This window comes from Halichoeres trimaculatus, unplaced genomic scaffold (assembly GCF_033239565.1).
Source record: "Halichoeres trimaculatus isolate MK-OKI-2021-1 unplaced genomic scaffold, fHalTri1.1 fHalTri1_scaffold_6, whole genome shotgun sequence".
Classification (NCBI taxonomy): Eukaryota; Metazoa; Chordata; class Actinopteri; order Labriformes; family Labridae; genus Halichoeres; species Halichoeres trimaculatus.
In genome coordinates, this window is record NW_027437184.1 from 21497238 (window position 1) to 21519744 (window position 22507).

At 38.3% G+C, this 22507-nt stretch overlaps 3 protein-coding genes across 4 annotated transcripts; 1 reads left to right on the forward strand and 2 right to left on the reverse strand.

Moving 5' to 3' along the window:
- Positions 1-6131: 6131 nt before the first annotated feature.
- abhd11 (abhydrolase domain containing 11) lies at positions 6132-12038 on the forward strand. Its single transcript, XM_074673180.1, has 6 exons — positions 6132-6423; positions 7302-7437; positions 7756-7929; positions 8670-8840; positions 9343-9524; positions 9920-12038. Exons 1-6 carry the CDS (start codon positions 6164-6166, stop codon positions 10053-10055), a joined length of 1059 nt encoding a protein of 352 aa, XP_074529281.1. The 5' UTR covers positions 6132-6163; the 3' UTR covers positions 10056-12038.
- Positions 12039-12673: 635 nt separating this feature from the next.
- Positions 12674-16722, reverse strand: bicdl2l (bicaudal-D-related protein 2-like). The gene is made up of 6 exons (XM_074672780.1): positions 15979-16722; positions 15161-15280; positions 14912-15070; positions 14093-14169; positions 13846-13966; positions 12674-13161 (listed from the first exon to the last, which is right to left on the reverse strand). Exons 1-6 carry the CDS (start codon positions 16705-16707, stop codon positions 12817-12819), a joined length of 1551 nt encoding a protein of 516 aa, XP_074528881.1. The 5' UTR covers positions 16708-16722; the 3' UTR covers positions 12674-12816.
- A 1324-nt stretch (positions 16723-18046) lies between these two features.
- sumf2 (sulfatase modifying factor 2) lies at positions 18047-21814 on the reverse strand. Of its 2 annotated transcripts, none has more exons than XM_074672490.1 (9): positions 21627-21814; positions 21387-21534; positions 21185-21299; positions 20381-20425; positions 20159-20309; positions 19993-20048; positions 19430-19514; positions 19121-19262; positions 18047-19024 (listed from the first exon to the last, which is right to left on the reverse strand). In XM_074672490.1, exons 1-9 carry the CDS (start codon positions 21682-21684, stop codon positions 18916-18918), a joined length of 909 nt encoding a protein of 302 aa, XP_074528591.1. In that variant the 5' UTR covers positions 21685-21814; the 3' UTR covers positions 18047-18915. The 2 variants fall into 2 exon arrangements, with proteins under 2 accessions (XP_074528591.1, XP_074528590.1); XM_074672489.1 differs by having other exon boundaries at positions 18663-19024; positions 21387-21537.
- Between the last annotated feature and the right edge of the window lie 693 nt (positions 21815-22507).

Here is a 22507-nt window from a genome sequence, read left to right on the forward strand (position 1 = left end):
TTTCTCTGAAAGAAACAGTGCCAGTAAATTTTTGCTTTTCTGTTGTTGTTTTGTAGAGCATGAGCTGTAATTTTTTTGAAATTTTAATAAAATTTATACTGAGATCATGCTTTTCGTCATGCATTTCTTCTGTAAGAATATGTAACCTGTACTCAGAGAGCTGAAACAGACAAACCATCGTGAAGCACGTGTCACCAAAATCAAACAAGGATCCCTCCAGAACAAACAGATTTAAAAGCTGTAAGCTGGGTTGGGCCACAGGAGGTAGGTTCTATGTTTAGCCATAGACAGTTAATTTTAACTCTTTTATCAGTGTAACTAGCCAAACTGTGCTCAGCAGGTAAAGTAGGCTTTGTTATGACATCACAAGCCTGTTAGAGACGAATAAACTCCCACCAGTTAGCTTTATAACCAGAAAAAGAAAGAAAAGGTAACATTTTAATAGTCCACCTAGATGCATTTTTTAAGTCTTTTTTATATACATTAAAGGCATACATGGGCATAGCTGCAGGATTTAGTTGTCCTAGTGCTGTCATGGACAACTTTCTATGAATAAAGGCGACAAACAGCAGACCCCAACAAGGTTATGATAGTTTAGTTTTAGTTAGTTTTGACATTTTTTTCCCATTATAGTTTAGTTTTAATTGGCTTTAGAGTGGGTATTCTAGTTTTTATTTAGTTTTGATTTTTGCAGCAAGGCTTAGTTTTAGTTTAGTTTTAGTTTTTTTATACTTTTTTGCCAGGTGCAGGATTCAAAAAGGTCAGAATAAATATTTTGTAATACAATTTATTTTCAAGTCAAACATAGTGCTCACTGCTCAGTCAATGCTGATACTGAACTGTTGGCTGCTGCCTTAAACACAAGAAAATAATAAAAACTTAATATAAAAAATTTAAGCATATAAAAATATATAAAACAATATAAAAATATATAAAATAATATAATATGAGCTTAAATAATTAGAAACTTGGACTGTGTAACAATAAAGGCAGACTCAAATACAATTAAAGTCAGACTCACATACAATTAAACTATTACAGATGCTTTGATTTATTGCTCCACTACGTTTCATCGCGGCACAGCGCACAGGCAGTAAGTGCAGTAAACAAGCACGTCCCAGTACGTCGCTATGATGGTGCTGTACGGCACTGACAACTGCCGAAAACTGTCGTTAAATTGGTTGGGAAAATGTGTCGGAATAATTTAAATCCTAAAGGCTATTAATATTGTCAGAAAAGATAACGAAGGACATTTTGTCTTTAATTTTGTTTAGTTTCAGTTTGTTTTGTGAACACAAGATACAGTTTTAGTTTACTTATCGTTTTTGTTTTCTAGTTTTTATTAGTTTAAGTTAACTGCAATGTATTTTAAATTTTAGTTTTCGTTATTCATAATAACGTACCTTTTCTATGTTTACCTGAAGGTATACAAACACTCTAAAATAATACCCAGTTAAACTCATACTTACATACCGGCTTACAGAGCATAAACTGTACCAAAGTAATAAATACATGATCAGTGGACATAAGTCATTACTGTGAATGGTTTTGACCACAATTAATGTGAGGTTAAGTTATGTTATGTTGCCGCCATCCCTCAAAACATGAACTTTCAGGGGTCAAAAACACACTCCACCCTGCTGTGCCTCTGTAAAAAACTGTTTCTGCCTCATACTGCTGTAGATCCCCACTAAATGAGACGCACTGCCCTGGCAGCACCAAAAATATATGAACACATGTTTGTTATGATTACAGTATGATAGAACTAAGCAGAATAGATTCATCCTTTGTCACCTGATACATGATCTAGCTTTCTGTCTCAGTATCTGGGTGATAACAGGATTAGATTAGTGCATCCCCTGTTGACAGTCACACGTTTCCCTCTGAATCAACAATGATCACAGTGAAAACCATATTATGAAGTTTTTCTTTGAATAAAGGGTGAAGCCACTTAAAATTACACATTTGTTGTGATGTTCAAGCACCCAACGTGATCATTATAATGAAAACACAGCACCTTGTTTAAAGATTGATGTTAAAAGTAAAATAGCTTAGCATTCATTTCCACACAAACTGTTATTCACTGCTACACACTACAAAACGCTACATTGTGATTGATCAAAATTCACAACTACAGAATCAGATCGTTGTTGTATTTCTTGGATAAGGTACAACATGTACTGTGACAACAAATGATGCAAAGGGGGCTTTATCAGTATTATCTTAGTTATTGCTGCTGTCAGGAAATGTCAGGCCGTCACATGAGGGCTGTGTATTACTGAAACACACTCGGCCTTATCGGCAGGTAATGAAACCAAAGGTACTTCATCAGCGTTAAAACACCTCTGCAATACTTTTTTCTCACTAAATAGTTCAGTAGTTCACTCCCTCCAGGCTTTTACCAGATACACACACACACACACACGTACGCACACACACACATACCCACACACACAAACAGAGAAAACAACATTACCTGCAATTGCCAAAACAGGTAACAGTAATCTTACCTGAGAAATAAAGATATGGCCAGTACATCAGAAAGCAGGTATAGAGTAAAGGCTCAAGTTCGTATGCATAATGCCAAAATGTAACTTGCAATTTACAGTGAATTGGCTCAAAGAAGGACACTAACTTTCAATATTCAGAATTTCATATTTATAACTGTACTTTCATATGAACCCTCGATTTGTTTTGGGTTTCCACTCCTCTCTGTCTTGTTATTCTCAGAACACCTGCTCTGAATAGAACCAACAAACCCGCTGACTATTAAAGAATCAATATCTCCAACATGACACATCCAACAGTTTCTCATGTATTTTTATACCTTACACAATCCACAAGCCATGGATGAGTCCATGTATGCGTCTACATATGTGGATATTTTTTTGGGAAGTTATTTTTTCTTGACATTTTGGCCTTCAGTTTAATCCACACATAAAGGGAGTTTTTGTTCATTGTGAATGGAGTTGGTTGTTTTTGTGTAAACTGCGTAAAACAAAAGTTTTGTGAAATGCTGTACCTGCTTACACCAGGACAGGTTTTTATCGCTCATTCTCCAAAGTGTCTTAGGTTTTTTTGCATCTTCATCCCAAACTCCATACAGAGGCTTCCAAACAAATGGCAACAAAACAGATTATAAAGTATATTTAAAAATACTATCTATGAACAAAAGGCTACAGAAACAGTTACATTGCAGTAATAAACTTACCACTGGTACCACTGGGAGGGCACTGAGTTTATGAACATGGATCATAATCACTGCCTGCATGCCTAGAATACAAAAAAAAAAAATGACCCACTGGTTAAAACGCTTCTTTACAGCAATATCTGTTAAATTCTCCCCTATGGAGATTCAATGAATCCTATTATTGGCATATTTCAACATTTAAATAGATCATTGTTCGTTGTTGGAAACTGAAAGTTGTTAACTTCAGTAACATGATGGGCAGAAAAAGGAAGAAAAGGTAAAAACCACTGGTCCGAAGAGGCAGTGCAGAGAATAAACGTTATTGTTCATCCACAGCCCTTAAATGTCAGGGATCAAACATCTGAATGTCAACTTCTGTTTTCAGCGTGAACACGTGAATTTGACAGGTAGCAGATTTCACACAAACAAGATGATGGCAGAACTGCAAAGTCCACCAGATAGAGACACTAAAGGTATTAGTCGAGGTTATCACAGGTTTTGCTAACCTTACTGACTGATGGGCTGTAAAGTTGTGTAAAAATAGATATACTATCTATGTGTCCAACACTTTGGTAAACGTGGTTCGATGTATGTCTTATATTTCAGACCAACATGACTTGGAATTGTATTTATGATGCCTTGATAAAGATATTCATTTCACTTCCAGCTTGACAGTTTTTGCTGAAAGAACGTTAATCCTTACTTTCCTCAGAGAATTCAAATCATTCTGCTGATCTCATCAGTGAGCTTTGAGCTTCAGTTTATGACAAAATGAGTCATCAAAATAGTATTATCTATCAATAAAAAAAAATCAATTTGAGCTTGCTGATTTGACCAATTGTGAAGAAAATAGTGAGGAAAAAAGTGTTTTTCTCTTCAATTATTTACTTAATAATAATATAACAAAAAGACAACTTCTGGTCTATTCTTTCCTTCTCTGTTTATATTAATAATTTAAAAAAGAAAAGACGCCTTGCCAACCCAAGACGCACAATATAAAGTTTCTTTTTAATAAGTGTCAAAAAATTAAACCTTGTTGAAACAATTGATTGATTATGATAGACAACCAACAGTAGAGGTGGATTAACTCAGAAATGGGCCTTTTAAATCTCTGAATCTGCAATATATGCTCTGCCTTACTGGCTTCAGTTACATAGTAGACAATGTATAGAGAGGCGTTGATTTCAAGCCTCACTACAGTCAGGTGGACATTTTTTTTTTTTTTTTTTTTTTTTTTAATTTAATTTTATTTTTGTTATTTTTTTTTTTTTTTTTTTTTGGGGGGGGGGGTTGTTTGTTTGTTTTTTGTTTGTTTGAGGGTTTTTTTTGAGGACTTTTTGTTTGTTTTTGTTTTTGTTTTGTTTTGTTGCATGTCAACACCCCTCTCTGGAACAACTACATCAAATTTCACATCACAAACGTTCTTTTCCTCATCAATACACAAGTAGTCTACTATAAAACTGTGAATTTGGGGGAAAAAAATTCACCATGAGGTGCTCACTGACAAAACCTGAGATAAAATGCACATCTGAACAACTCAAGCTCTCCTGTTGGCTTTCAAGAGTTCAGCATGAAATTCCCAACATGCCATTTTTGTCATCCTAAAACAGAGCTGGACTGTCTCCATTTAATACCCTTTATGACTCTGTCACACTTTCTTGGTGGCTGCTGGGCTGTCATGGCCATGTATTTCAGACTTCTTTTTTGAGTTCAGAGAAGATTTGAAAAACAGCCTCTCTAACATGACACTTCATGTTTCTGGAGAACTTCATAAGCTTGTCAGACAAGTGTTATCTCTAATCAGCATCAATTTAAATAAATCCGAGGGCCAAATTATGCTTAACTGGTTAACCATTCAACATAATCTTAGAGAGTGACTTATTTGGAAAATTCTTGACACTGTACTTTAGTCTGTCCATCACAAAAATGCCCAATATTTTCATATCAATTTTCTATCTTTCCACATTGTTATCCGTCCAACTGGGGGGGAAGCAATTCAGAGTCTTGTTGAGAATGTGCTTTATCATATAAACTTACAAGTTCACCTCTCTGGCAATACTGGACAACACCAGTTAGCCTCAACTGTTCCTGCCTCTGATAAAAAAGCACGGAAAATGCTCCTCTAATTCCTGGCATCAGTGACAAAATTTTTGGTGGATAACTGGCAGCAAGGAGCCTACAAGCCACACTAAAATGAAGATACCATTATTTACATAATTCACAATTTAGGACATACAGAGCACCAGAGATTACTCCTCCGTGTCCCCCTTTAAATTACACCACTGCTATATTTTATAGTAAAGTGAATCAAAGAGCCTTGAGATCAGATTTAACAGAATAACCCGCACGGAGCAACAGGAGTTGACCCCGGGAAGCTTTATTCACACTATGACACTGTAGTGTCACCTAGTGGCTAAACAGCGCAACGTCCACTTCAGGTTTAAAAGTACAATGATGTACAGAACTTTGCAAACTGCTTTCTCTGACTATCTGAACGTAGCTAGTGGGTATACCCACCGTAACACTTTAGCAGTGGTCAATGGTCTTGCTGATGGCCTGACTTACTTTTGTAAAACATGCAAATGCATTGTTTTGATTTACAACCAAGCTTCAGCTCGTATAAGTTGTTCTTGAACACGTTTTATCCAGCCTAACGTCAGTTGTAAAGTAAAACAGTATGTTAGGCTAATTGTGCCACATGGACTCAGAAGTACAACATATTTGAATTTTCAACATGAAACAGCTTACCTGTCGTAAACATACTCGCCTGTAATAGATTGATTTTTTTTTCTTTATTCGGATTTCCAGTCCGTCAAAACTGTTCTTAATGTTTTTTTTTTTCTTTAATGGCAACCGTCTTTATCGGGTAATTTTAGTAAGTACTACCAAGCCTGACAGATCATCCCCAGGGACAACGAACATCACCCGCGCCTATGCGTCTGACGTCATGACGCACCATCAGCTGTTGACTGAATGAAGCTCGTTTCAATCTCGACCTCCTTCGGGGCGCTGTGTGCTTGTAGTCTCACGGAGCTTCTGCTGCCCTTGCTACCGTCTCAAAAGGCACATGCTGTTTGTCGGCCGCCTGGTAACGGAGCGTATGCTGCCATGAGTGCTATGTGTCGCCTTATTCAAAGAGGACTGCTGAGCGGCCGGTCGTCCTGTCGTCTAATTCTCGGGCATAAGGATGCGTGCGGGGTGGCTCCCATGGTCCGAACAGCCAGTACATCCAGGTATCCCTACTAGCTCCCCGGCTAACTGATGCCCTCTGTGAGCCTGGCGTGGACGATAGCTAACTGTTTCTCCTGCAATATCCTCAGCCGTGAGAATGTGTGAAAGTGCGGTGTCAAATCATCTTTATTAACGGTATACAGGGTTTAATGAGGTGACAGTTAGCCGACTAGTTAGCAAGAGGTGTAACCTGCAGTTGAGCTAGTACAGGGAAGATATGGACTCCAGTTTTGATAATCGTAATTGATTATGAGCTCAATTAAAAAAAAAATAATGCTTATCTATATGATGTATGGTATGCCCCATCATGTCCACACTGAATTATTTTTTGGTTTTGTTGCGCATTAGATATTACAATCCCTTTTAATAAATTCTGCGTTGATGAGTGCACACAGCCAGTATAATAAATGTGTGATCTTATTACATGATTGTACTCTGGTAAGCAGAATTCAATGTAAAATGTGTAACACAACCAAGATGTGAAAAATTACTTCTCTAATTTAAAGAGCTGTATCGTGGTTTGTTTGAGAAGTTGAGTTAATGTGTAATGTATGTGTACCTTAGGTACTAAATGTCTAACTAACAAGGGTCAGGAATTGTAAACTAGCAGGAGTTTTAATCTGTATGAGAATATAAATCATTAGTCACTACTACAGCACGTTTGTTACAGCTTGACTTACATTGTAATTTTCATTCTACCTTTAAAGGAAGCATATAATTTAAAAATAATAAATATTTCTTCACTTTTGATTCAGCAATTCCATCACCTTTTTTAAGGCAATAGTTTATTCTGACCTAATTGTTGACACAGTTTTTAACAAAGTTATAACCAGGCAGGTTCTGACTGATCTATGGGCATGTTTGTTTGTTTTTTCCCCAGCCCAGTCAACTTGACCTATGATGTCTTTGATGGGAAGGGAGAAAGCACTCCCTTGGTGTTTCTCCATGGCCTTTTTGGCAGCAAATCTAACTTCCATTCAATAGCAAAGTCCTTGGTGCAGCGCACTGGCCGAAAGGTAATGCAGTGATGAAGACACTTCACATGTCTGCTGTTACAATTCATCATTTGGGATTTTGCCAGTGTTGCTTGACTTTAGCCAACTTTACAAAAACAGGCAAAGAAGAAAAGAAAAAAAAGTGAACCTGGGTACAAGCAGTCATTTGACATAGTGTCCCTGTGGTTTTTAGTTTTTTTCATGAATCCTTGTACATAATGTTCCTCATTGCTTGCTTCAAATCCATCTTTTCATTCGCTCCACAGACAGCAACACACAGAAAATTTAAGTCAGTTTTACTCCTATTCCAAGTGTTCTAACTGTCCTTTGTCTAGATAGGTGCTGACTGTAGATGCCCGTAACCATGGTACCAGCCCTCACAGCCCAGAGCTGACCTATGAGGCCATGGCTGATGACTTGAAACACCTGCTTGCCAAGCTGCGCATTGAAAAATGTGTCCTCATTGGCCACAGCATGGGGGGCAAAACCGCGATGACAACTGCCCTGACACAGGTAACCATACACTCTTCACTAGTGTAACGAACTCTGATTAGTTTTTAACATCATTAATGAAGTTACAGATATTCAAAAGTTACTCAACACTTCACCCAAAACAGCAGCTCTGTGTAAAGATTATGCCCTCATCAGCACAGAAGCATCCTGGGAGAAAGAATATCTCACACATTAAACAACCAGTGGCAGATTATGACTCACGCATGAGCTTCCTGTCCTGGGAATACTGGCATTATTTTCTGTCCTTTAGATAAAAGACGGGAAGACAGAGTGAGTTTGTAGTCTGAGCAGGGAGAAAATCTTTATCCACCACCAAAACTAATAATTCTCATTTCTAAAAGCAACCAACCAAATGACATGCTGATACTAAAGTAAGGTGACTCAGGTGCAGCTCATGTAAGCTTAACAGCCAAGGCTTGATTTTTAAATCATCACCAACTCCATGATCTGTAAGCCAGGAAGGACTGAACACATTAATGGCAAGGTGCGTTGTTGGAGACATTAGTCTCGTATTAACTGCTGAGTCTGCTGTTTTAAGAGAACTAATTGGCAAAATATAGAAGAGAAGAGAAGCAGGGTGCTTTAAGATTAATATTGAGGCAAAAAGAAGTGATGCTAAAGTACACCTTTTTCCCTCCAGAGCTTTAATAATCCTCCTCTGGTCTCCTGCCACACCCCGCTTTCCTGTTTACATCTTTTTTTCCTGACTGTTTTTCCTCCTCTTTCTTGTGGTTTTGTAGCCTGATTTAGTGGAGAGGTTGGTGGTGGTTGACATCAGTCCAGCCCAGTCGACCGCACGCACCAACTTCCGCTATTACATCCAGGCTATGCAGGAGGTGAAAATCTCCAGTGACATCCCACGTTCCACTGCAAGGCGGATGGCTGAAGATCAACTACGGCAGTTAGTCAAGGTCAGGACTTCTTAAAATTGCCTTTTTTTGTCAGATTTTCAAACCGAATTTCAAAGACTGGTTGATGAGATCTGCACCTTTCTTTTATATGTTTCCACAACTTCTAACATTTAGCTTTAGTCACTGTTTGTTAGGGTTTTGCAAACTTGTGGCATTGAGTGTAACGTGTATCATCACAGAACTAAGATATACTTTCAATTAAGCTGATAAAGCAGACCACCACATTTACCTGACACATTAACACTTTCATTCATTTGAAGATACATGTTTGACCATCTCAACCTTGTGAAAGTAACTCTACCAACTCCTAAGCAATCATTAGCTTGATATCTGATGTATTATCTACCAGCTACACACTGACTGTCTTGCTTTTGTTTATTGATTAGCAGGTGATGTTAAGTGTGTTGTTAGAACACAGAAAAGCTCTTTTCTTGTGATCAATATGTTACAAAAGTTTGTTTATGGAAAGGTAGTAGTCTCACACTGATCTACGATCCCTCAGGAGCGCTCAGTGCGTCAGTTCCTGCTCACTAACCTGGTGGAGCAGAATGGGCACTATGCCTGGAGAGTCAACTTGGAGGCCATCTCTGCACACCTTGATAACATCATGAGCTTCCCTAACTTTGACACCACCTTTGAGGGACCCACGCTGTTTTTAGGAGGCGCAAGCTCTGCTTATATAAGGTAAAACCACCAAGGGCAGCAACTGTTTTGTTAGAGCTGTATAAAGGTTGGATAAGAAGTAGAATCCTCACAGTGTTGTTTGCTTCATCAGTGTTCAACCAGCATGACTTTTGTAAACATCATCTTGTATGTGCAATCACGGTTTCTCAGAATTTTGGCAAACTGCAAGATAAGAGTGACTAAACTGGGAAGAAGTTGGCTTTAACCATAGGCAGTAATGTGCAGGTTTTAAGAAACCAGTGAGATCACCATTAATTACAGATGTTTAGAACTAATAAGATAATACTCACAGAAGTATAAGACAGAGGAGATTAACAGGATAGAAAATACTCATCTTTGCTTTATATAAGTATGTTGCCTGGTCTCACCTCTTCTTTGTTTTAATCCTAACCCAGCTCTGAAGATTACCCTGAAATCCAGAGGCTGTTCCCTTGCGCCGACATCCAGTACATCCCAGATGCAAGCCACTGGATCCATGCAGACAAACCCTTAGACTTCATCAGCTCCATCAGCTCCTTTCTACAGTCTTAGCTGCATCCTGCCCTGTGCTGCAAAACTTTTTTCAGGCTCAGTCCCCTCTGAACGTCCTTTCTCTGACAATGAAAGGAACAAATCAGCAGCTTCAGCAACCAGGAAAGGAGTCATTAATAGCTGCCAACACTGGACCAACCTTGCCCTTTCACAGCAGTCAAAATTTACCTTCAAACATTTTTTTTGTGTGTGTGTGTGTGTGTTGTAATGAGGGTGAACTTTTCTTTGGTGTAGTCTCACTGCCAGACAGGTGTTGCAATTAGACTGACTGGTTTCTAGATAGATGCATTTCATTGATTTGTTTTATCTGTTGGTAGAAAAAAGCACTGAAAGTATTGTCTGTTTCATACAATGGGTGGTTTTCAAGGTGATTATTATGATACTAATCCAAAGAAACTCTCTTATGCACAGTGCTGTCTGTAAACTATATTCTAGTGTAATAGAGACGCAGCTTTAGACTAAGTACAACCTGGGGGATGTTGAAACGGACCAGCAGAAAGTTGGATGATTATATTTAGACAGAGTTGGAGTGAAATACATAATGTCTGTCTGAAAAGCTGTTGCAAGAGAGAAAGGAGGAATGTGCAAAACAAAAATAGGTTCTCGTCATGGAGGATTGGTATCCGGTGTCAGGTGGTTGATGCTCTGTATGGAGACAGTTATTTGGGCTTTGTGTGTACAGGTGGTTTGTTGTAGAAACTTATTTCAGTGTTGATAATCGTAATATACTCAGTATTTTGCTCTGAATCTCGGCTCCTCACATCCTCTCTGCTGTGTATCTGTTGTTATTTGGAGATGCAAGATTTACAGGTCAGTTATCTGTCACAACTCAAGGTCATTGAGAGTGCTGGTCATATCTTTATGCCAATATACTCCTCTATAAATCCCAGCTGAGACTCTCAAACGCAGTATTGTCACAATCTGTTCCCTGATTATCTCAGGTTACAACTGGATATGCTAATTATTACACGTGTGTATTATTCTCCTATCTGTCTTGTAATAAGCCGTGGTTATGGTGTTGTGTCTTTGTAGTTGATCAGTGCTTTGATCAAACCTGTTTTAACAATTTATTATCCATATCTTACATATTTCCAACTGAGGCGCTTTATGGGACACAAATATGCTGCAAAAAGGTACCTTGTTAACTTATTGTAACTGTGATATTGTTTCTGTTTCCTTGGGTTTAATGAGTACAGTCGAGTAGTGAAACTGCCATCTGTATGAATAAGCAGGGTGTAAATTTGTATGTGCCTCTTTTGTCAAGAGCTCCTTTTCCATTTCAGTAAGACTTGATAGAAAAGTTTTATTCTTCAACCTTAACAAGCAGACGTTAGATTGGCAGCTGGGTTGCCAGGTCTGTGCGTACTTTCTGACGAGGCAGCCTAACAGGTGAGGGTGTATCTCCTCATGGCACTAGATGTTTACTACAATCAGTGTTTTATGTTTGTTTGATGTGAATACAGGAGTCTAAAAAGCTTTGAATAACCAGATAGGAGTTAGAGGAAAATCTCTTACTTTTAATCTTTTTTGTAAAAGCTCCACTTAATGGAGCTGCACCATTCTTCCTCCTCCACCTCAGGACAGATTTGTCTTGTTGCACAAACGATTCAGATGATTATTCACCGCTGACATTTGAATGCAGGCCCTGCTACGGCTCGTTTAGAGCTGCAGCGGGACAAAATATTTCCAGATCAATGAAAATAACATAGAAGAGAGAATTTATTCACACTGAGAAGCTTTTTGAAGACTGTCATTTGTTAAGGATTGTATAATGTCAATATAAGCATGCCTTCTCTCATTGTCATCAGATGTAGTTTGCAGTGCTATCTATGTCTCCGTTTGTTAAACATGTTGCCACATAATTGAACTCATTCTAGATGATGCCATATATAAATGTAAAATGTGTTCAAGAAGAATATAGGAGTGAATTATATATTATTTAAATTGAAAAACTAATATTATACAATAAAACTGCAAAAACCATTGATAAATGTTTCTTTCAATTTAGTGTGAATCAAAAAAGTGTGAACCACACAACATTTTATAACAGTGACTCAGCGATTTTAAGACTTAGTGTGTAAGCAATTTATTTACAATAATAAAATATCACATGGCTCATTCACAAACAGTCATTTAGATTACCTAAATGACTATCAGAGATTCATCATCTGTCATCACAGCATGATGAAGATTCCTCCCTACATGCATCAAGTCATACAAATACAACCTGCCTGGAATTAAAACTGTGTTTGATATTTCTACACAACACGCTTAATTATCTTGTTAAAAATACATAAAGTGAATGTTCTCCCCTAAAGAGAGATCAAAAATGCATTGATAAGTTATAATTCATTGTTCATTTTATACATGTGACAACTATATATATATATATATATATATATATATATATATATATATATATATATATGTGTGTGTGTGTGTGTGTGTGTGTATATATATATATATATGTGTGTGTGTGTGTGTATATATATATATATATATATATATATATATATATATATATATATATATATATATATATATATATATATATATATATATATATATATATATATATATATATATATATATATATATATATATATATATATGTTTGAATACACATCTGCCATCGCCTCTTAAACTCCAACCAATTTGCGACAACAAGCAAGACACATTTTTAAATGGAGAGTGACTCCAAATGGCAAGACATTGGATTTGTGTATCAAAACAGATACACTTATTTCAGGTTAGCATTGTTTTAATCCAGTGAAACCACCTCAAAGTCATCTCCCTTGCTATTATCTGAATCCTGCCCTGATGTATCTTTTTCTTCTGGACGGCTGCCCTTACCCCTCCTCAGCCTGTCCCTCCAGTTGCGCTGGGAGGGGGGCGTGCTGGGAGTTGAAGCAGCAGATTTGGAGACGTAGATCTGGTTGGGGTTGGTTGTGGGAGGCCCGGATGAAACCATTGGAAAGGTGGAGGGCCGCTGCATGGGCTGTTTGTTGTTTCTCCTGAGGATACCCAGGCGGGAGGGCTTCTTCTGGGCCTGCTCCGCCTGCTGCTGAATCTGCAGCTGCTGGTGGAGCATCAGCTGAACGTCCTCCTAAGAAAAGGAAAACAAACAGGCTGTGAGATCATCATTAATACTGACTTGTGCAAACCTGGAAAGTCAGGGTGATTTCAAGCCTGTGACAGTTTAATGCACAAGCATAGTATATACATTTAACATGGCTGAGTCTCAAGTGAATGAGTGAATACCACAGAAAAACACTTCTTGGAGGAGGATCTACTCCATATGTGCACTTTCAGATCTAATTCTCAGCTGATAAAATAAAACTATTTTCTTTTCTAGGATAATTGTACTGGATTGAAAAGCAGATTTCTGAATTTTTCCTGTTAATTTATATTTTCTGTTTTAATCAGCAGGGAGCCAGGCGTTCACCATATGATTAATTAGGTCAAAACACTGCCGTGTCACACCATCTGTGAGTGGTGTCTGTAGGCCTGGCCTGTGCAGAATGTAATCTGTGCACATTCTGATTTTATTTAAGCTCTGAGAGCCATGTGATAAACACACTCATTACCTGCTGGGTGATTTGATTTATAGTGGGTGCGTACATGATCTACTTTTCTATCACAAATATTTCATTCATCTCTCTGGTTCAATGTGACTAATACCTTCATTTGTATGTTAGGTATTCACTTGTTCAGTGACAACACCCTTTTCTGATGACCTTCTTCAATTTTTAATCGATTGTATTAAACATCCAGCATGTCTAAAGTTTACCTTCCAGGCCTCCAACTCCAGTGACATCTCCAGACGTTTCTGCACAGCTTCCAACACCTGGTTGTTCAGAAGCATCATCTCTGTTTTACTGCGCAGCAGCTCTTCCTCCATGGCTTTCTTCCTGCACAGCAGAACAGAAAGAATGACACATTTCTTTAAATAAAGCCATGTTTTCCAGCATCTCTTTTCTTCCTCAAATCTTGACTCACTGTTTATTTACAGGAGGCAGTAGTGTTTGAGGACTTACTTCTCTATGGCCTCATCTCTGTCCCGCAAAGCCTGCTGCAGAATGGCGCTGTCCTCTGCTCCTTTTCCAGAGTTGGACTATCAAAAAAAAAAAAAAAAGAGAAGGACTGTCAACTTTTTAGTCTTGACACAAACTCAGTGTTCCCTCCTTCACCTCTCTGTTAACTTTCACCCTTATCTATTCTGACCGTGACTCGATCTCCGTGTGACTTTCAAGCAAATTCCAGAGAGGAGCACATCACCGATACAGTTATTTTTATCTTGTCAGACCACATAGCTGTGTTTAAAGACCTGGGCAGAGGAATTAAAGACCTTTTCATGGAAACAATTGGGAAGATGCGTCAGCAGGAGGGCACGGGCACCTCCCGCGTGAGCTGTTCATCTCTGTACAGGCCTCAGGGCGTACTGTAAGGATTCCTGCATTCAAATATTTTGTTGACAGTACAAACTGCTTGGTGCTTTGCCAAAACTATATTTAGTCTTTCATAGCAGGTTAACATATCTAATAATAGGGAGATGTTTATACATTTACAAAAAAAAAAACCACAAATATAGAATTTGAGCTCATTTTAGCTTCTTTTTATAGTCAATTTTTATGCTTGATTCTTCTTCCTGATCTTGAATCTCTTGAACCTTTCAACTCATTTTCCATGCATATATTTGTCACTTTTCTCACTGTTCGGCTTTTTTCCCCTCCACTTTGATTTTTTAAGCAAACAGTTTCCAGGCACATGCTCACTAAGATAACCTCTTTCTGAGATTGCAGAGTAGTGATAAAGATAATGTCCTATATTTGAGTGAACACAGGTGTATCTTTTACCTGTTTGGTGTGGCTTATTGCCAGTTTACGGGCCACATTCTGCAGCTGGAACAGAGCATGGTCCAGCCGGTTTTCCCCATTGGAGGGATCAGGCAGGCTGGACTCTGACTCTGTTAGTGGGTGCAGCAGCCGCAGAACAGACAGAACTTCCTCTGTGACCTGTGATGGATGTGAAAAGGAAAAAGTTACAATCATCCTTCACAAATTTACACGTGTGTACTTTGTCTTTGTGCTGTGTGAAAACCTTACCCTCTCTCTGTGCTGACTCCATCCAAGCCCGTCTCTGCTCTCCTGCAGTTTGTCCACCTGAGCCTTCAGCTTGATGCTTCGTCTGCGAGACAGCTCCACTTCTCTGCGTACTTCTTTCAGCTGAGAAAAAAAAATCACAGGGGTGTATTAGGAATGCATGCCACAGACTTTTTTTAATGCTGTGTAGATAACCCCAGGCCTGCACAGAGAAAGTACCACCTCATGACTTTTTCGCAGAACGTAAATAGAAACTGCTACTCTGGATTCCTGAGTGAAACTCTGAGACTAGAAATCCAGTCGTACCGGCTGAGGTGTATTACAACACAGCAAACATTAAAAATATGTATGTGGGCCTACATTCATAGAATCTCAGTCATAGACTCGACAAGATCTGATTTATGAAGTTTCTTACGTAAAGGGTGACATTTTCCTCCAACACTGTTTCCGCTTACACACTCACACAGACAAATCAAGCTTTTCCACATCAGGTAGAAGAGTTTCTTCATTTAAAGGATTATAAACAAAGGTTTAAATCTCTCCAGTTTCAATGTCCCTGGAGCATGATACTTTTTCTGTTTGTTTTGGTGATAGTTTCTTTGTGCTCCACAGACAGTGCCGTCTTTTAATTATTGTGTTAATTATCAGGGTGCCAAGTGTTTTGTGTCCTTCGAAGTGGCAGTTAAGACTCTCTCAGTCCAGTAAAACAGGTTTTGATCGTGTCAAGACTGTCTGCAGTAGATTTTAACTCATCCAACAGCCTTTCTCTCATTTACAGCACACAGAATACACACATATTCATGTATGGTCAGCCATCCTACCGTGTCTGAGACGGGTCCCAGTGTCCTGCGCCTGCCCAGAGGCCTTCCACTCCTGATCAGGTCTGGTAAAGTGCCATCCAAGTAGTTTGTCTGCAGGGAGCAGCTCTCACTGTCTCCGACGCCTGACTCTGTGGACTCATTCGTCTCCTTGGAGGTCAGCTCACCTGGAATATCCTTCTCCTCAGTCGGTGAGGTGTTGCTGTCCTTGTCAGATAGCTCCTCTTCCCCTGAATCTTTTAGGTTCAAATCTGTGATGAGCTGGGAGTTTCTTTCTTCTAGGTCCACAGAGACTGCGTCCACCTGATCTGCAGCTTCTTCAGGTTCTGGGTCTTCTGGCTCTGCTGTTGTCACACAGGTTTTTGGTTCTGCTGGCAGGATAGTAGACCTGTAAGAACACTGACTTCTCAGCGAGCCCCACTGTTTGCCTTCTAGCCGAGTCAGAGTGGAGTAGAGCTGCTGGTTGGTGGTGATTCGAGGTCTCAGCTGCTCGTTGAGCAGTGAGAAAGATTGGGAGAAGTCCATAACCAGCTTGGTCAAAGTCGCAGGCAGTAGTGAAATCAAACAACCCAACAGGAGTAACCGTCTGGCTGCATATAAACAAAAAAGGGCGAGAGGAAGGCAGAGGATAGGAAGGAGGCAGGATGAGAATGTCTCCAAACTGGTTTTTCCTGAACAGCGTGCGTCTGAAGACATGACATGATGTGATGTCACTGGAGGCTGTGGCTTCATGTGGCCCTTCTGAGTTTTCTTCCTCCTTTGCAGTTGCTATACAAACACATGACGCTCAAACATACCAGAGCTGCAGGAGAACAAAGAAATTAGGTTTTTGATCCTTTAATACAGTCAGATTGTCCTGGCTTGACGTACGCTGCTCTATTTTAACACCTTATTATCATGCAACTGTAATAGAGTGAATGAATTATGAAACAGTGGAGAGAATTGCAACTTTAACTTTTCTCCTACTTTAAAAAAAAACTGCTACAGAGTCAAAACCACACACACCTTTCCTGTTGATGATTATTTTTAGAGATTTGCTTTGGGGGAAACACAACTTGTAGTCATTCTCTGCAATTGAGGTCGAAGTGTCTTTTTTCGTTGGTGACAAAACTCCCACATACATGAGCAGAGATGAGTCAGAGTCACATCAACATTTCCAGTTTTATAACTGAATACTTTGTGATGTCTTTTTTTAACCACTTACAAGCTCCAATATGGAGTCCAAAATGTTTTTCCTCTTCTCTTTTTTTTACTTATTTTTCAAGACCACATAAAGCTAGATTTGTCATGTTTAGTGTTTTACTGACTGGGTTTACAATGGAACCATTTATTAACTTTAAGAAAATAACTGCTTTTTGCCAGATGCTGCAGGAAGTAGTTCATTGGTGTGTTTTGTCTGTTTACAGTCAATTTCTTTTCCTTATCAGTGCCTTTCTGAAAGCTGTGCATTTATTTTTTTTACAGGAAGTAGGTCACTGCTTGTAAGAGCAACACTCAGAAGGTGGGCCATGTCTTGACAGTACAACAGTTTCTTCAGTGTCATTTTCATTGTGTCAAATGAAACTTTAAATAGGGCAAAGATCATAGATATAGATAGAATACCTCATCTGTGCTGGCAGTCATAAATCAAGTGTTATAATATTATCCTTCTGTAACGCTACAAATGGTTCAGTCTCCTGATCCACTCAAAAGTGTGTGTGCTGTTTCTGTTACCTTTGCTTTTATCAAAAAACAATAAATTTTAAATGGCTTCAGGTGCAGAAACTAACATTTATTAATTTATTTATTGAAGGCCTTCTTCAATGTTTTGAAATTGTTGGGTTTTTTCTGTCCTTTTTCCAGATTCTTTTAACACCTTGTTTGAAGCACATTGAATTGTCTCATTGCTGAAATATGCTCTAAGTGCGCTCACCTTGCCTTGCCCTGTAATTGTATAGGTGTTGATAGGTCTAATGATTTTCAGCACAGAGCGGTAACAGCTCAACATTTTAACGCCCTAGTTTTGATTATAAAACACTGCAGCTAATGTTACTTCAAAAAGCAAATGTGTTTATTGTCTTCTCTTCCTTTAATTTGTATCCATGTGGGTTTAAACTAAGATGGCATTGTTTGTGTTGGTGAGTTGACACTGTAGGGATAAGATGTATCGGTATCATTTACATCACAAATGGAGGTTTAACTTCACACACTTGCAGCTGAAACAACTGCTTATCAAACTTCCAGCTCTCATTTCGATTTTAAAACTGAAATCACATTTGCGTCATTGCATAAAACTTGTGAATTATGTCATCTGGTCAACCTTGTTAATTATATTTTAATAACTGTAACAAGGCTTGGCTTTTACTTAATACCACACAAGAACCAGAGCTTTGACAAACTAATTAGACAGCACAGTCATAGAGCCACTGGGTCAGCCAATGAGAAAGTAAACAGAAAGACAAAGATGGGATTAAAGAAGGCTGTGACAAAACCAGCGGACCAATTAACTCTCCGGTCACATAAAAACGCCTAAACAGAAAAGTAGATCACTCTGAGAAGGAGGAAGAATACCAATGCTGATGGTCTAACAGTGTCCTCTGTCTTCTTTTTAACAAGATAGGTCATGAGATGTCCCAACAAATGTCTTAAATCACGTCTGTAAAGCTTTATGAGACTTTCATTGTTTCAAACTTGTATTAAGAGGTAAATAAAAAAGAAACAATGAACTGGTTTGTTTGATATTTATTCCTTGTGTTAAAATGTGTTATTCTTCATCAAAATTATTAAAAAGAACATTTTGGACTCTCCACGGGAGATAAATGGTTTGTTTCCACACTCCTCTTCTTTTATTGGTCCCTTTGTTATCTCTCCTTCTCTGTCATCCTAAAAAAAAGATTCTCAGTTTTTGTCTGTTCAGAGAGCAACATTGCCCTCCAAAGAAGAGTTTTCATCTCTTGCTTGTTACAGATCTGTTTTGTCTTTCTTTTTCTTCTTCTCTTGTTTCTGTCCAACACTGTTTGCACACCTGAAGCCCAGGTTGTCAGAGGCAGAGTCAGGTGTGTTGCCCATCCTGGAGAACAAAGAACAATATCAACCAATGAGCGAGGACTGACACACAGTGACTGTATGAGCTCACGGTCTTCTATTTATGTTGTTATTAACACACCTGGTTGTGACTCGTGCTTTGTGATTGGCTGAGCCATCCACTGTGTCGATCCAGGAGGCACCACGCAGCACGTACATTGGCTGTGCACCTCGAAAGGTTGTGGACGTCCATTCCCATGTGTTTCCCATCATGTCATAAAGTCCTATACGAAGAATCAGCATTTATAGTTCTTATTATATGACAGCATCTTACTTTCACTTTAATCTCACTGAAACACATTTAGCATCTTCATCACCTTTATACTATCAATATTATCATTCATAAATTCTTGCTTTTTCCTTTATTTTGCTCTGGCTCAGGGAGATTTACCGTAACTGTTCTGAGGAGGAAAAGCTGTGACTGAAGAGACGCCATGGTGTCCATCTTCAGCAGTGTCTTTATCTGGAAATGACCCCTAAAACACAGAAAAAGAACAGTAGTTAATTACAAAGCATGTGTTTCTCAGTTGAAGCAGAGGCAGATTCAAGCAGAAAGATTAAAAACAGCAGATGCAAAACCTTAGATGTAAGTCTTCTAAAACTTCTGATTTCTGCACTTACAATTTCTTACCTGGTCTGATTTAACATGATTTGCAGAATCAAAAAGGAAAATATCAGTTTCAAGTAATCAACATATCAGTGAATATCCAGGTTTCTACAGACAATTTAAGTGTTAATACCAGTGCTAAATGCATCATCAGAATCAGAGTCAATATCAGAAATATTTCATTAACCCCAGGGGGAAATTAAGTGTTACCACTGCTCATCACACAGTTACAGCAGTTGGACACAAACTAGAAATGGGGTAATAAAATAAGAACTAGAATAGAATAAAGTAACAAAAAGCAACAAATACCAAACAGAAATAAAAAAGAAATATATATGAGAGCCAACCTGCCAAAGATTTGATCTGTTAGCCTGGAACTTGTTTCCCCATGGATAGGTCCTTCCTGGAACACAAAAGGCAGAAAAGAGCTCAAAAAAAGCATCCAGCAGTAGAATGTAATCTATTATAGAGCCCACACTTTGTACTTTATACTTCAGTGTATGCAAAGCATACCTTGCAGCCCCCCACGTGCAGCCCACTCCCACTCCTCTTCAGAGGGCAGTCTCTTCCCCTTCCACTTGCAGAAAGCTTGAGCATCGTTCCAGCTCACCTGAACCACTGGGAAGTCCAGGCGCTCTCGAATGCCTGAACCTGGTCCTGCAGGCTAAAAACAGCAATCAGTGAAGACATGCATAGCAAGTGCAAGAATTAGTGAAGAAAGAAAAAAATACTTACCTGTCTCCAAAATGCTCGCTCTATAGGTAACCACCATGGAGCAGACTGCGGGAGAAAAGAATAAATAAGTCACAACAACTCACAACATTGGAGCTACAGACACCCAACACATTGTGGGAAACTGACAGACCAGCCTCAATTAGCTTCATTAGTTAGAACATTTACTATACGCTATTCATTTAAATTACAGTAGTAAACCATGACTTATTCATTATTATAAAATGTTTTCAATCAGAATTTTTGAATCATCAAACTAAATGTATTTTTGATGACAACACTTAAAAAAAATCTGTACTTTATATCATAAAATGTAATTGAAAGCTGAACTGCATTGTTGTTTAACTGGTTTCTTGAAAATGATTAATATATGATAAACACTATATATCTACAAATTTACCAGACATGCTGCACTATAAAGGAGAAAGATAGAAGCTATTATTTGTAAAGCTGTTTCGTACTTTATTTGTTATTAATAATCCTTACTCTACCAAAATATAGTACACAGGAAAGCAACACACCAACCCATTTTTTAAACTTTAAATACAAATTAATTCAAGATTTGGGGCTTTATTCACTGGTAAATGGAGAAACTTTGTGTTGGATGGTGAAGACTGTTGTAACACACACTGAGGGAGGATTATCATTTTATAATGACAAGGTGTGGACAACAATAGAGCAGACCAACCTATTAATGAGTCAGTTTGACTAATTATCCTTTTATGTAGAACTAACAATGATCAGTTGTTGGGATTCATGCATTTTTAAATCTTCTCTTAAATTTTTAAAACTTTAAAATCCCAGTACCTCAATCCTCTGAGTGACTTTGCTCTTCAGATCTTCAGACACGAAGTCTTGAAAAACAAAACTCCATCCAAACGTCTCAGCTTCAGTTTTGTATTTCTGGGCTCTCACAAAGTCCCTGTGGTAATTGAAGGCCAATCAGAAGATAAAATTAAGTCACGGGTATTTTATTCTTCATTAATTTGTTTTCTTTATTTTCGCTTACCTGAAATCTGTGTTTGTGACAGGGTATTTGTCGATCTCAAAATCCCGAAGTTCGACCTCCCGAGTGGGAGACTCTCCGTCTCTCCCATCAGCTGCATTGGTTCCCATTAACATCTTTCCCCCTGGTATGTTCACCATCTCACCTGCTGCTGCTATTCATTCATAATAAACTCGGTCATTTGGAGTCAAAATCAACAAATGTATGTTTGCTAAGTTACTGGATTCAAGTATAAGTTCTCACCTGTCGCCGCCAGAAAAACCGTAGCGCATGCCCAGAACACAACTTCTACGAGCATCATTTTAACGTTTGTTTCACAAAACCAGGCTAATTCATCGTTTTAACAAAACTTCTCATTCACTTCACATACATATGTACTGGTTACATGTTTCCTTGTCGGACAGGTTTCACTGTCGTGACGGAAACTGGTACAACCATTAAGGTTCCGTGTATTATCAAACGTTCCGCTTTTTCAAACACTTCAAACGCACGAGACTTATTTTCCTCTGTACTAATAAATTGAATTTAATTAAATACATATTTATATTTATCCGTGAAACATCTCTGTTATGTAAAAAGTATCAAGTAATATTGATATATAACTTAAAAAAGGGGAGGTAAACCCATGCGAGCTACAAATCCAGTGTCCCAACATGGACAGACAAGAGAAATGTTTTGCCAACCTGTTAATTCGTCTGAAACGAATGCAAACTGAACACATAGTTAAAAAGTGGTACTTCGGTAGTGATGTCCCACGTTTTCTTAAAGTACAATATATAACTATCAGTTCACTCAATGATCTATAAATCTCTAAATAAAACTCAAACTTCCCTTGTTCTCTATATTGACTTAAAATTTAGATAAAACACCACTACAGTTTACTGAATTTGCATTACACAGTAATGATATTTAAAAATCACTTCTATGTGACTAACAGTTTCAGTTGGTTTCTGTCATCAGTGTACAGAAGTATTATAAACATCTGAATATCAAGAATAAGCACCTCATACCATACACAAGTTTTCATTTGCAAGTAAAATGGTCAAGTCAGCAAGTAAAATTTATAAACCTTTGGTTACTCCAAAAATTCCTCAGTTCCAGACTAAAAATTTCAGTTTGACTAA